This window comes from Rhinopithecus bieti, unplaced genomic scaffold (genome assembly GCF_001698545.2).
Source record: "Rhinopithecus bieti isolate Rb0 unplaced genomic scaffold, ASM169854v2 scaffold_15339, whole genome shotgun sequence".
NCBI classification, from domain to species: domain Eukaryota; kingdom Metazoa; phylum Chordata; class Mammalia; order Primates; family Cercopithecidae; genus Rhinopithecus; species Rhinopithecus bieti.
The window spans coordinates 201986-217716 of NW_016808089.1; the positions used below are offsets into that span (position 1 = coordinate 201986).

Sequence of the window (15731 nt, forward strand, 5' to 3'; positions counted from 1 at the left end):
TTTTTTTTTTTTTAATGGGTCTTGCTCTGTCACCCAGGCTGGGGTGCAGTGGTGCGATCATGGCTTACTGCAGCCTAGACCTCCCATGCTGAAGCGAACCTCTTGCCTCAGCCTCCTGAATAGCTGGGACTGACTACAGGCATGTGCCACTGATATGGTTTGGCCGTGACCCCACCCATAATCTCATCTTGAATTGTAATCCAGATTGTAATCCTCATGTGTTGGGGGAGAGACCTCCTGGGAGGTGATTAGATGTCCTTTTAAACAATCCTTAAAGAGAATCATGCTCTAGTCATATAATTTCAGGTAAAACCATTTAAACATACACATTTTGTTTTATTGTCCCTTCATATGGAATTAAAAACTGACATTTCCCCTCATACTCTAGCACTATTCTTCTCCTTGTTCTCTTGCTTGAGGGGTATGGTTCTTTGTCCTGAACTGGTTACTCCTCCCTGTCCTCCTGGCTCCCAAGCAGGCCTGGCTTCTCCCTGCCTATGTTCAAGGAAAACAGGGGAGCAATTCTGGAAAAATATTTGAGCCCATGAAGTGTTAGCTAAATTATCCAGATCATTAGGGATCCTATAGATGGATAAATCATTACATTAGCAATAAAAAGGACATGTTTTCCCTCCAAGCACTGAAAATGGAAGTGATTAGAAGCTAAGTGGCTAAATCAAACTGCATTGTAAAAGCATTCTAGTCTTGCAAATAATCAGATATCCAGGGCAGTGCTATAAAAGCATTTATTTTGCCCCTGATTCCATTGTAGGGAAAGAATACCATCCTAGGTCCAGCTTGATTGGTGGAATAGACTGAGGGGAAAGGAATAGCTGAGATGCAGTTGTTAGACAGACCTGCTAACTAGGGTGAACCAGGGACTGGGGAAGGCAGCTTGGCTCACAGCAGCGGTTTAACCCAGCCAGAAAGCAGTGATGTCCAAGGAATACTGTAAACTCTGGTTGTGGTTCAGGCAGAGGTTGACAAATGGGGGTTCCAGAGGGTGGGTAGAGCACAGCAATAAGTGTTTTAGGCTGGTGCTAAGAAGTCTAGGCACACAGTTGCCATTTAAAAGGTTGGTGTGTGTGATTAGTGGGGACTCTGGCTCAGAGCTAGGGATCAGGGGCAGCACTTTAGTCTCTGGGGAAGACGCCTGGTTAGAGTTACACAGAACCCCAGGTTTCATAGGGGTTTCAGGATACTGGGTAGGTTACCAGTTCAGGAACTTGGAAATAGTCTAATAATTTAAAAATGTTATTTTTTCCTTCAAGCTCTAGAACATAGATCAAGATTGCTTTCCAAAGCAGCTCTGAATAATTAATAATTCCCACCAATAGTGGGAGTTTTTCACACCTTGCCAACACTTGTATTTTCCCACTTGTTGGTTATAGCCATCCTAATGGGAAGTGGTATCTCCTTGTGGTTTTGGTTTGCCTTTCCCTGACAACCAATGATGTTGAGAGTCTTTTCATGTGCTTATTGCCCATCTGTATATTTTTTTTCCTTTTATTTATTTATTTATTTATTTATTTTTTAAGAGACACAGTTTCGCTATGTTGTTCAAGCTAGTCTTAAACTCCTGACCTCAAGCAATCCTCCTGCCGTGGCCTCACCAAAGTGCTGGGATCAGTCATGAGGCACTGCACCCAGTCCTGTATATATTTTTTCCCCCTCTGGTTGCTTGTGTGTTTGGCATCATATTTAAGATACTGCCAAATCCAAGTCATGAAGATTTTTACACCTATATTTTTTCCTAAATTTTGTAGATTTAGCCCTTAGATTTAGGTCTTTGATCCATTTTGAGTTAAATTTTGTATACAGTATGAGTAGGGGTCCAATTTCATTCTTTTGCACATGGATATCCAGTTGAAAAGAGTTCTTTCCCCAGTGAATTATTTTGGCACCCTTACTGAAAGTAATTGACCATAAACCACTGAAGAATNTTTTTTGAGGCGGAGTCTCGCTCTGCCGCCCGGCCTGGCGGGCAGTGGCCGGATCTCAGCTCACTGCAAGCTCCGGCTCCCGGGGTTACGCCTTTCTCCTGCCTCAGCCTCCCGAGTAGCTGGGACTACAGGCGCCCGCCACCTCGCCCGGCTAGTTTTTGTATTTTTAGTAGAGACAGGGTTTCACCGTGTTAGCCAAGATGGTCTCGATCTCCTGACCTCGTGATCCGCCCGTCTCGGCCTCCCAAAGTGCTGGGATTACAGGCTTGAGCCACCGTGCCCGGCCACCACTGAAGAATTTTAAGCAGAGGAGTGACATGATTTCTTTTATGCTTTAAGACAGTATTGCTGGCTGCTATATAGAGAGTGTATTGGAGGGGCAAGAGTTTATGTAGGGAGAGCAGTGAGTAGGAAGCTGCAATTATCCAGGCCAGAGATGATGGTGACTTGGGCCACAGTAATGGTAGTAGAGATGGAAAGAAGGTGGTTATAACTTGGGAAATAAAGTTAGTAGGACTTGGGACTGCCTGGCCTGGGCGTGGGGCATAAAAAGACAGGAAAGGACAAGGATGACTCCTCTATAGGTTGGGGTCAAGGATTCTCTTCAGATTTGAAGTTTGGGTGGCTAAATAGATGGTAGCGTTATTTACTAGCACACAAATGGAGAAGCACCTTTTTAGAGGGCAAATAATGAGTTTAGTTTGGGATGAATTGAATTTGATTTCAAGTGGAGATGTCCAGAAGGCAGCTGGAATATGGGTCTAGAGTAGAGCTTGAGGGACAGCTCTGGGTTGGAGAGAGTGATTTGGGAGTCATGAGCACATAGGTGGGAGTGGACGCTCTGGGAAAACTTGAGGAGAGACTAAAAAGAATGAGAAGAGTTCCTAGGACTGAGTCCTCTGGGAGGAAGAACACAGAAGAAATGGTCAGTGGAGAGGAGGAAAACCAGAAGGAATCTATAGGAATCTGAAAGGAGGGAATTTTAAGAGGGGAAGGGAGTGATCAATAGTGTCAAATGCATCACGGAGCTCCAGTAAAATAAGGCCAGAGAAGTTCCCATGTTTCCATGCCCCTACACATAGAGGTTTGTTTTACAAAAAATATCACTTCATACTTCTTATGGGTGCCAACTTAAAAAAAATACTGTGGAACCAATAATCTTTGCACATTCATTTTCCACAACTAGTGCCTGAAGGTGTTGCTGGCAGCATCTGGTGGATATTTGTTTGTGTCTCAAGTGATGCCAGCTTTCATTGGCATCTTCTGTGCTAATCTTTCCCATCCTGAATTGAGGATATTAAAAGTCCAGCTGCAGTTCGGATTCTAAAATGAANAACTAAGAATGGAGATCTGGAAGAAGCATTTAAACTTTTCAATTTGGCAAAGGACATTTTTCCCAATGAAAAGGTGCTGAGCAGAATCCAAAAAATACAGGAAGCCTTGGAAGAGTTGGCAGAACAGGGAGATGATGAATTTACAGATGTGTGCAACTCTGGCCTGCTGCTTTATCGAGAACTGCACGACCAACTCTTTGAGCACCAGAAGGAAGGCATAGCTTTCCTCTATAGGCTGTATAGGGATGGAAGAAAAGGTGGTATATTGGCTGATGATATGGGATTAGGGAAGACTGTTCAAATCATTGCTTTCCTTTCTGGTATGTTTGATGCTTCACTTGTGAATCATGTGCTGCTGATCATGCCAACCAATCTTATTAACACATGGGTAAAAGAATTCATCAAGTGGACTCCAGGAATGAGAGTCAAAACCTTTCATGGTCCTAGCAAGGATGAACGGACCAGAAACCTCAATCGGATTCAGCAAAGGAATGGTGTCATTATCACTACATATCAGATGTTAATCAATAACTGGCAGCAACTTTCAAGCTTTAGGGGCCAAGAGTTTGTGTGGGACTATGTCATCCTTGATGAAGCACATAAAATAAAAACGTCATCTACTAAGTCAGCAATATGTGCTCGTGCTATTCCTGCAAGTAATCGCCTCCTCCTCACAGGAACCCCAATCCAGAATAATTTACAAGAACTATGGTCCCTATTTGATTTTGCTTGTCAAGGGTCCCTGCTGGGAACATTAAAAACTTTTAAAATGGAGTATGAAAATCCTATTACTAGAGCAAGAGAGAAAGATGCTACCCCAGGAGAAAAAGCCTTGGGATTTAAAATATCTGAAAACTTAATGGCAATCATAAAACCCTATTTTCTCAGGAGGACTAAAGAAGACGTACAGAAGAGAAAGTCAAGCAACCCAGAGGTCAGACTTAATGAAAAGAATCCAGATGTTGATGCCATTTGTGAAATGCCTTCCCTTTCCAGGAAAAATGATTTAATTATTTGGATACGACTTGTGCCTTTACAAGAAGAAATATACAGGAAATTTGTGTCTTTAGATCATATCAAGGAGTTGCTAATGGAGACGCGCTCACCTTTGGCTGAGCTAGGTGTCTTAAAGAAGCTGTGTGATCATCCTAGGCTGCTGTCTGCACGGGCTTGCTGTTTGCTAAATCTTGGGACATTCTCTGCTCAAGATGGAAATGAGGGCGAAGATTCCCCAGATGTGGACCATATTGATCAAATAACTGATAACACATTGATGGAAGAATCTGGAAAAATGATATTCCTAATGGACTTACTTAAGAGGCTGCGAGATGAGGGACATCAAACTCTGGTGTTTTCTCAATCGAGGCAAATTCTAAACATCATCGAACGCCTCTTAAAGAATAGGCACTTTAAGACATTGCGAATCGATGGGACGATTACTCATCTTTTGGAACGAGAAAAAAGAATTAACTTATTCCAGCAAAATAAAGATTACTCTGTTTTTCTGCTTACCACTCAAGTAGGTGGTGTCGGTTTAACATTAACTGCAGCAACTAGAGTGGTCATTTTTGACCCTAGCTGGAATCCTGCAACTGATGCTCAAGCTGTGGATAGAGTTTACCGAATTGGACAAAAGCAGAATGTTGTGGTTTATAGGCTAATCACTTGTGGGACTGTAGAGGAAAAAATATACAGAAGACAGGTTTTCAAGGACTCATTAATAAGACAAACTACTGGTGAAAAAAAGAACCCTTTCCGATATTTTAGTAAACAAGAATTAAGAGAGCTCTTTACAATTGAGGATCTTCAGAACTCTGTAACCCAGCTGCAGCTTCAGTCTTTGCATGCTGCTCAGAGGAAATCTGATACAAAACTAGATGAACACATTGCCTACCTGCAGTCTTTGGGGATAGCCGGAATCTCAGACCATGATTTGATGTACACATGTGATCTATCTATTAAAGAAGAACTTGATGTGGTAGAAGAATCTCACTATATTCAACAAAGGGTTCAGAAAGCGCAATTCCTTGTTGAATTTGAGTCTCAAAATAAAGAGCTCCTGATGGAACAACAAAGAAATAGAAATGAGGGGGCCTGGCTAAGAGAACCTGTACTTCCTTCTTCAACAAAGAAGAAATGCCCTAAATTGAATAAACCACAGCCTCAGCCTTCACCTCTTATAAGTACTCGTCATACTCAGGAAGAAGATATCAGTTCCAAAATGGCAAGTGTAGTCATTGATGATCTGCCCGAAGAGGGTGAGAAACAAGATCTCTCCAGTATAAAGGTGAATGTTAGCACCTTGCAAGATGGTAGGCACCCATATGAAGGTACATGTAGTGCTGACTCTATAGCTACTTTATCCAAGGGGTTTGGAAGTGTAGAAGAACTTTGTACTAACTCTTCATTGGGAATGGAAAAAAGCTTTGCAACTAAAATGAAGCTGTACAAAAGAGACATTACAAGAGGGGCCTAAGCAAGAGGCACTGCAAGAGGATCCTCTGGAAAGTTTTAATTATGTACTTAGCAAATCAACCAAAGCTGATCTTGGGCCAAATTTAGATCAACTAAAGGATGATGAGATTTTACATCATCGCAATCCTTGGCCCATTATTTCCATAACAAATGAAAGTCAAAATGCAGAATCAAATGTATCCATTATTGAAATAGCTGATGACCTTTCAGCATCCCATAGTGCATTGCAGGATGCTCAAGCAAGTGAGGCCAAGTTGGAAGAGGAACGTTTAGCATCTTCACCACAGTATGCATGTGATTTCAATCTTTTCTTGGAAGACTCAGCAGACAACAGACAAAATTTTTCCGGTCAGTCTTTAGAACATGTTGAGAAAGAAAATAGCTTGTGTGGCTCTGCACCTAATTCCAGAGCAGGGTTTGTGCATAGCAAAACATGTCTCAGTTGGGAGTTTTCTGAGAAAGATGATGAACCAGAAGAAGTAGTAGTTAAAGCAAAAATCAGAAGTAAAGCTAGAAGGATTGTTTCAGATGGCGAAGATGAAGATGATTCTTTTAAAGATACCTCAAGCACAAATCCATTCAACACATCTCTCTTTCAATTCTCATCTGTGAAACAATTTGATGCTTCAACTCCCAAAAATGACATCAGTCCACCGGGAAGGTTCTTTTCATCTCAAATACCCAGTAGTGTAAATAAGTCTATGAACTCTAGAAGATCTCTGGCTTCTAGGAGGTCTCTTATTAATATGGTTTTAGACCACGTGGAGGACATGGAGGAAAGACTTGACGATAGCAGTGAAGCAAAGGGTGCCGAAGATTATCCAGAAGAAGGGGCAGAGGAAAGCAGTGGCGAAGCCTCCAAGTATACAGAAGAGGATCCTTCAGGAGAAACACTGTCTTCAGAAAACAAGTCCAGCTGGTTAACGACATCTAAGCCTAGTGCTCTAGCTCAAGAGACCTCTCTTGGTGCCCCTGAGCCTTTGTCTGGTGAACAGTTGGTTGGTTCTCCCCAGGCGGCAGAGGCTACGAATGACTATGAGACTCTTATAAAGCGTGGAAAAGAACTGAAAGAGCGTGGAAAAATCCAGGAGGCCCTAAACTGCTTAGTTAAAGCGCTTGACATAAAAAGTGCAGATCCTGAAGTTATGCTCTTGACTTTAAGTTTGTATAAGCAACTTAATAACAATTGAGAATGTAACCTGTTTATTGTATTTTAAAGTGAAACTGAGTATGAGGGAATTTTTGTTTCCATAATTGGATTCTTTGGGAACATGAAGCATTCAGGCTTAAGGCAAGAAAGATCTCAAAAAGCAACTTCTGCCCTGCAACGCCCCCCACTCCATAGTCTGGTATTCTGAGCACTAGCTTAATATTTCTTCACTTGAATATTCTTATATTTTAAGCATATTCTGTAAATTTAACTGTGTTGTTTCTTGGAAAATTTTGTAAAATTATTCTGGTCATTCTTAATTTTACTCTGAAAGTGATCATCTTTGTATATAACAGTTCAGATAAGAAAATTAAAGTTACTTTTCTCAAGTGTTTTCCATCCACTTTGTTTCACTGAGATGATACTGGCAGAAGCCTGTCATTATCAGTCCAGATCTTAAGACATGCTTGTGAACATGCTGTTTCATGCTTTCAGCTTAATACAGGTTGAGCATCCCTAATCCAAAAATGAGGAAACTTTCTGAGTGCTGACATGATGCTACAAGTGAGGAAAGTTCCATACCTGATGTCATGTGACATGTCACAGTCAAAATGAAGGTGTATAACACACTGTTTACTCAGCATCCCCAAGGGAAAAGAGATTCTGTAAGCCCCCTTCAGCTACTATATATCCTTTCCACACAGGCCCAGATTCTCCCATGCAAGCCTGCCTTCAAAGGGAAGTAAAATGGTTCAACATACACAAACTTTGTTTCAAGCACAAAATCATTAAAAGTAATTATAAAATTACCTTCAGACTTAGTATTTAATGTGTATATGAAACATAAATGGATTTCCTGTTTAGACTTGGATCCCATCTCCAAAATATGTCATTATGTATATGGAAATACTCCAAAATCCAGAACACTTCTGGTCCCCAGCATTTTGGATAGAGTACTAAACTGGAACAGCAGAAAGCTGAGCTAGGTACCTGGTGCTGGGATTCTTTATCACTGGTAGCTTGCCCTGGAGTCAATGCTGACCATTTAGCCATTCTTCATGCACCATTAACTGTGTTCTCCCTTTTGCCAAACCAGGTATCTCGTCTATTCTGACACATATTATCACAGTCTATCTTTGGATTGTAGACTGAAAAGGAGTTTGGTTCCCTTGTAGAAAGACAAAGTGCAGTATAGCATTCTGCACTCTGTCACCAGAGAAGTGGACTATCCTTGATGAAGTACTATGTGTTGGGCACTCCACACAGGTTTCTCATTTCAGCCTTACCATACTCCTTTGAGGTGAAGGGAGAGTAGCATTTCCATTTTTCATTTGAGGAAACAAAGGCTCAGTGAGGTCATGACTTCCCCATGGTGACATGGTTGGGGTGAAACTGATTTTTAACCTTGTGTAAATGAATACACTATAATACACTGAGCTGTTTTTACTCACAGCACTTCTGACACCAAATGTGGGGGTTTTCCACATCAAGCAATTCTCCAGTTCTCCAATTCAAAATTGAACTGGTGTCCTACAATTCAGTTTCGACACTACCCAGGGTTAGCATGCTCAGTCCCACCAGACTGCCCTCACTTCAGACGTCAGTTGTAAGTATTCGGTCCCCATGTTACCCACACTTCTGTCTGACTTAGCTACAAATTAGGGGTTCCCGTGACCGCCCCATCCCACCCCCTGGTTTAATAATTTGCTAGAATAGCTTATAAAACTCAGGAAACATTTACTTACTATTACCAGCTTATAAAGACTACAACTCAGGAACAGCCAAACGGAAGAGATGTGTATGGCAAGGTATAGGGGTGGTGCATTAAGCATCCATGCCCTCCAGGCACACCACCCTCCCAACATTTTGATATGTTAATCCAGGGATCTCCAAACTCCATTGTTAGGGTTTTTGAGGTTTCCTTAGGGAGGCATGATTGATAAAATAATTGGCCATGGGTGATTCACTCATCTTCAGCCCCTCTCCCCTCTCCAGAGGTTGCAGTTATGGCTGAATGTTCCCTGTGATCATGCCTAATGTTTCTGGTGACCAGCCCCCGTTCTGAAGCTACTAGCGGCCTCCAGCCACAAGCTATCTCATTAGCATAAAAAAGACACCAGTTGAAATTTCAAGGCTTTCAGGAACTATATGACAGGAACCAGGGACAAAGACCAAATATTTATTTTTATTATATCCCATACATATAAAAGTGACTTAAATTATATGTATATACACACTAATAATCTCATGTGTATTATAAGAAATTACATAAGTTCAAAAGAGAAGCTGAATTTCAGGTTATTGATGGAACAAAATATTGTTCTTATAAAAGCAATTTATTACTATTTTAGGGTAATGTGATTGAATATATATCATTATTTTTGAAATATTGGTGTAACTGTGATTTAGCAATTCACAGTCTGCATCTGAGTTCAGCTTACCATTTCCCTGTGCTTCCCACCGTGATGTGAAGGGAGTGGCTGCGCCCTACATCTTTTTCTGTCCCTTTCACCACACACAAATGTTTGTGAAAATTCAGCTAATAAACTTCTTTCTTCCCTGATGTAGAAAACAAAAAATCCACACAATTTGCCTTCAAGGAAGCTTTAGCGGCCTATAGCCATTTAATCTGAACAGTGAAACGTCTTCAGTCTAGGAATATTTCTCACTGAAAATAGCAACGCTCTTTCTGTTCAAGTGTGTGTGTACTATGACAAATTCTGTTGTCTGGGAAAAAAATACATGCTCATGGTAAACTATTCAAACAGTATCCATGGCAGGGATTTTTAACCTGGGGTTCATGGGTAGAAGAAGCCGGTTGTCTGAATTTGGATGGAAAAAAGTTTTATCTTTTCTCTGTCTGGTAACTGAAATATAGCATTTCCCTCCATCATGAATGTGAAGCAGGAAAACAGGGTCTGGAGGCAGGGAACATAAAGCCGATTCACACTAAAGCTATGACAGGAAATATCCTCTCCACAGGGTGTAGGCCAAGTAAATGACTTTGTAACTTCACTTCATCCTTTCCATTTACATAGGGCGTACCCCAAGTAACCAATGGAATCCTCTAGGGGGTATTTAAACTCCCCAAAATTCTGTAACAGGGTCTTTTGAGCTCCTATGCTGTGGAGTGTAGTTTCGTTTTCAATAAATCCCTTTGTCCCTTCCTTGCTTTGTGCGTTTTGTCCTTTGTTCAAGATGCCAAGAACCTGGACATCCTCCACTGTTAACAAATGTAGCCATAAACTACAGAAGTATTAGCAGTACGTGTTACGTCACCAGGAGAAATCACATAGACTTCGGGGTTATTGCAGATATCTCAAAATGCCATTGATATTCATTACTGCAAAGTCACAGTGCTGTTTAGACCTACTACCAGGTATTAATATATTAATAAAGAGGCACACACACATATTACAAACGTTTTTTTCTGAGACGAGGTCTTACTCTGTCACCCAGGTGGGAGTGCTGTGGCACAATCTTGATTCACTGCAACCTCCGCCTCCTGGGCTCAAGCAATCCTCCCACCTCAGCTCTACCTGCCCCTGCCGGGAGTAGCTGGGACTATAGGTGTGCGCCACCATCACGCCTAACTAATTTTCGTATTTTGGTAGAGACGGGGTTTTGCCATGTTCCTCAGGCTGGTCTCGAACAAGACCCCATGTCAGTAAATCATTAAAAAAAAAAAAAAATCGATAACATGTAGTTTCAGCTTTAAATTTTTTTTTTTAGACATGGGGTCTCACTGTGTTGGTCAGGCTACAGTGCAGTGGATATTCAAAGGTGCAATCCCACTACTAATCAGCACAAGAGTTTTGACCTGCTCAGTTTCCAACCTGGGTCAGTTCACCCCTTTGTAGGCAACCTGCTGGTCTTTCAATCCCAGGAGGACACCAAGTTTTTCTTTCTTTCTTTTTTCTTTTTTAAGAGGCAGGGCCTCTGTTGCCCAGGCTGAAGTCTGAAGTGCAGTGGGCATGGTCATAGCTCACTGCAGCCTCGAATTCTGAGGCTCAAGTGATCCTCCCACCTTGGCCTCCTAAAATGCTGGGATTATAGGCATTAGCCACTATACCCAGATGAGGTCACCATATTGATGCTGAACTTAGTGCTGATACCCGATTGGCATATGACACTACAGCCCAGAACTCCTGGGCTCAAGTGATCCCCCTGCCTCAGCCTCCCAAACAGCTAGGTCTACAGGCGCACACCACTGGACCCAGCCATAGTTTCATCTTACATCTATTTGAACATCTCTGTATACACTGGCATATCTGCTCCGTGGGGAAAATCTCATGGAAGTATAACCTACTGAGGTGCTCAGAAATTCTTCTCAAGTGGGAAAGTCAGGTATCTAAGTAAAGCTGCCATTATATAAATGGGTATAATATCAAATGCAGCTGAGGGAGAGAAAGCAGTGTGTTAATCACTGTTAAGAATCACATAGCTGTGTTGGCAAAGTTTTATTTTTGAAGCAGTATAGTATTTATATTAGTAATCTTTATCCTTTTTTATATGTCATAAATATGGCATTTTACATTTTAAAATTTAGATGCACAGAACATTGGCCCTGGAAAGGACAGTCCTAACATAACCCATACACTGAAGATGAGGGAATGATGTTTTTATGCTGACATCCCTCCCTTTAACCAGCACTCGGTTAGTCTCATACGAAACAACCCATGGAAGAACTGAGTGCTTTTTTCCTCCAATAAACATTTATTTAAAAAGAAAGGAGTTAACACTGAAAGACTATAACGTGCCGCGTACTATGTTAAGACAGTGGAGCTAGTAATACCTGTCCTGGAAGATCAGAGTTGACTAACATGTAAAACAAATGTTGTCTAGGAACTTATTTTATGATTCTCACACACTAATCCATTTGATGCCCAATATTTTCAGTTGTGTGAATAGGGTGAGTTGATATCTGCTTCCCCTGAAGATGGTTTCTGAATTAATTTATGGGACAGACTGAGAGAGACAGTTCTGGGAGGAAAGGGAATACAAATTAAAGGGAGTCTGCTTGACTTCTCTTTGAGAACGACTGACTAAATACCTACTACAGTTGACATTCACTTAGCCCCACCCTCTCTTACACCTACAAACCCATACTGAGAGCCTTCACAGAATACAAAGAGCATCCAATATCTTTTCTTTTAAAATTTTATATTTCCTTGCCGCTCCAGCTCAAAGGAATACCTAATACCTTTTAAAGAAACAAAATGTATAAAACGTATTCAGTCTTTCATATGATTTTATTTTCTTCCTTCAACCATAATAATATGATATCCAAATTTTGTCTTAACCGGTGGGTCTGTAAACACAGGCTTATCCATCCCACTTACAGGCAAGGCAAATGCTGCTTCTTGAAATGGTCCCACCATGGACCCTCTGGTCATCCAACCCAAGTCGCCCTGAAAAACCCAAAAGATTAAGTGATATCAAGTGGCCCTGAAGAGGGAACAGTTCTACTGTAGCTTGAGAGAATTTCCCAACATTTTGCTAAGGTTATGAGGTATATTCCTAAGAGCAATGCAGGAATAGGCTCAATAAGGACAAATAGGTAGAAGAAGTCTAACTCTAGACTGAACACATAAGTACTCTCAACACTGCTGGACTTTGAAGTTAGCTGTGCAAGTTTGGTCATGCCTAGGTTTTGACGTAGGTGATCCTTATTCTACTATTCACAAGTTGGACATTTCTGCTTTTGAGATCTTTAAACCAAAATATGGCTACAACTAATGGTTGAACAAAGGAATGATCCCTACTTCTGTGTTTCTTCTGTGGAGGATGGAGACTTTTATTTTATCTTATTTTATTTTATTATTTGTCATTTTTACTTTGCTTTCTTACCCTGAGAGAAAATTATAAATAATAAGAGCAACGTACCCCTTGCCTGGCTTTATCTTCACTATACTGTGAGGCCACTTCATTGAATCTCATCCCAGACTTTAACTTTTCCATGGCTTCCATGATTTTGCCATGTTTTTCACATAGAATGTGTCTGACCTGCAAGGAAAAAAGTACATTCATGTAATACTTGGAGACCCAAATGACTCATNGTGATCTTGGCTCACTGCAACCTCCGCCTCTCGGGTTCAAGCAATTCTGTCTCAGCCTCCCGAATAGCTGGGTTTACAGGCATGTGCCATCACACCTGGCTAATTTTTCTATTTTTAGTAGAGGTGGGGGTTTCGCCATGTTGGCCAGGCTGGTCTCGAACTCTTGACCTCGTGATCCGCCTGCCTTGGCCTCCCAAAGTGCTGGGATTACAGGCGTGAGCCACCGCACATGGCTGGGAAGCTCCCATCTTTTACCATATACCTCCATGCTAACAGGAGGAGGAAACATGATACAGGTTGAGAGCTGTGGTTCTGGAATCAAATCCCACCTCTGCTGTATGAACTTAGGCATTATTTATTTATTTATTTATTTAGAGACAGAGTCTCACTCTATCTCCCAGGCTGGAGTGCAGTGGTGTGCTCTCAGCTCACTGTAACCTCTGCCTCCCAAGTTCAAGCAATTCTCTTGCCTCAGCCTCCCGAGTAGCTGGGATTACAGGCATCCATCACAACGCCCAGCTAATTCTTGTATTTTTAGTACAGACGGGGTTTCACCATGTTGGCCAGGCCGGTCTCGAACCCCTGATCTCAAGTGATCTGCCCGCCTCGGCCTCCCAAAGTGCTGGGATTACAGGCATGAGCCACCATGCCCGGCTGAACTTACGCATGTTTTTAAACTCCAAGTGTTTCTCCATTTGTACATCGAGATGCAATGATAACGGGACCTATGTGTTCTGACAGGATTGTGAAGATTGAGATAATGCAGCTACCATTGACCAATGGCTATTATTTCATCAGAGTGAGGATGATAAGAAAAACCCTGCTAGAGAGTATTTCTTTTTTCTTTTTTGAGACAGTCTCCCTCTGTCGCCCAGGCTAGAGTTCAGTGGCCCGATCTTGGCTCACTGCAACCTCCACCCATGGGTTCAAGCGATTCTCCTGCCTCAGCCTCCCAAGTAGCTGGGACTATAGGTGGACACCACTACGCCCAGCTAATTTTTTGTATTTTTAGTAGAGATAGGTTTCACTATGTTGACCAGGCTGATCTCAAACTCCTGGCCTCAAGTGATCTGCCCACCTCGGCCTCCCAAAGTGCTGGGATTACAGGCGTGAGCACACCGCGCCTGGCCAGGAAGTATTTCTTACTAAAAGAGATCCAATGTATAAGCCTCCCCACAATTCCACACTTTGAAAAGGAATCACAGGTTGAATATTAAGAACACCCAACCCTACTAAAGTATTCAAATTTGACCTATGTTTACATAAAGCCATGGATTTATAAAACACTACTATCCTTAAAATGATTTTGTCAAGATAGTTGTTTGGCAGGATTTCTCATTTCACATTGAAACAGAATCACTTATAGTCATGTGTCACTTAACTACAGGGAAACATTATGAGAAATGAGTTATTAGGCAATTTTGTTGTTGTGCAAACATAACACTGTACTTACACAAACCTAGATGGTACGGCCAGCTACACACCTAGGCTATATGGCATAGCCTATTGCTCCTAGGCTACAAACCTGTACAGCATATGACTATACTGAATACCATAGGCAACTGTAACACAACGGTAAGCATTTGGGCATCTAAACATAGAAAAGGTACAGTAAAAATATAGTATAAAAGATAAAAAATGGTACACTTATATAGGACACTTTACATGAATGGAGCTTGCAGGACTGGAAGTTGCTCTGGGTGAGTCAGTGAGTGGTGAGTGAATATGAAGGCCTAGGACATTACTATACACTACTGTAGACTTTTTTTTTTTTTGAGATGGAGTTTGGCTCTTTTGCCCAGGCTGGAGTGCAATGGTGCGATCTTGGCTCACCGAAATGTCCCCCTCCTTAGCTCAAGTGATTCTCCTGCCTCAGCCTCCTGAGTAGCTTGGATTACAGGCATGTGCCACCATGCCCGGCTGCCAGCTAATTTTTTTTTTTTAGAGTGCAGTGGTGCGATCTCAGCTCACTGCAACCTCCACCTCCCGGGTTCAAGTGATTCTACTGCCTCAGCCTCCCTAGTAGCTGGGATTACAGGCACAAGTCACCACACCTGGATAAGTTTTGTATTTTTAGTAGAGATGGTTTTGCCATGTTGGCCAGGCTGGCTTCGAACTCCTGACCTTGGGTGATCCTCTTGCCTTAGCCTCCCAAAGTGCTGGGATTAGAGACATGAGTCACCATACCCAGCCTAATTTTGTATTTTTTGTAGAGACGGGGTTTCACCATGTTGATCAAGCTGGTCTTGAACTCCTGACCTCAGGTGATCCATCCGCCTCGGCCTCCCAAAGTGCTGGGATTACAGGCCTGAGCCACTGCACCCGGCCCCTACTGTAGACTTTATACACACTACACATGTAAGTTACAATTTATAAAACACTTTTCTTTATTCAATATTAAATTAGCCTTAGTTTATTGTATCTTTTCAACTTTATACATTTAAAAAATTTTAAACTTTTTGTCTCTATTTAATAACACTTGGCTTAAAAAACAAGCACACTGTGCAACTGTACAAAAATATTTTCTTCATATCCTTATTCTACAAGCTTTTTTTCTTTTCAAGATGAAGTCTCGCTCTGTCGTCCAAGGTGGAGTGCAGTAGCACGATCTCAGCTCACTGCAACCTCCGCCTCCCAGGTTCAAGCGATTCCTGTGCCTCTCAGCCTCCCGAGTAGCTGGGATTACAAGTGCGTGTCACCACGCCCAGCTAATTTTGTATCTTTTGTAGAGACAGGGTTTCACTATGTTGCCCAGACTGGTTTTGAACTC

General features: G+C 41.8%; 2 protein-coding genes across 4 annotated transcripts in view; one reads left to right on the forward strand and one right to left on the reverse strand.

Moving 5' to 3' along the window:
• The first annotated feature begins 3283 nt into the window (after positions 1–3283).
• On the forward strand, positions 3284–7301 carry ERCC6L (ERCC excision repair 6 like, spindle assembly checkpoint helicase). Its single transcript, XM_017885490.1, has one exon. It carries the CDS (start codon positions 3555–3557, stop codon positions 5751–5753), a length of 2199 nt encoding a protein of 732 aa, XP_017740979.1. The 5' UTR covers positions 3284–3554; the 3' UTR covers positions 5754–7301.
• Positions 7302–11595: 4294 nt separating this feature from the next.
• PIN4 (peptidylprolyl cis/trans isomerase, NIMA-interacting 4) overlaps positions 11596–15731 on the reverse strand; it is a 16544-nt gene continuing 12408 nt past the window's right edge. For all 3 annotated transcript variants that reach the window (XM_017885491.1, XM_017885494.1, XM_017885493.1), the window contains exons 3-4: positions 12789–12908; positions 11596–12313 (exon numbers count right to left, since the gene is read on the reverse strand). In XM_017885491.1, the coding sequence (XP_017740980.1) occupies positions 12155–12313; positions 12789–12908 (279 nt within the window). In that variant the 3' untranslated portion in view covers positions 11596–12154. The remainder of the gene's footprint in view (positions 12314–12788; positions 12909–15731) is intronic.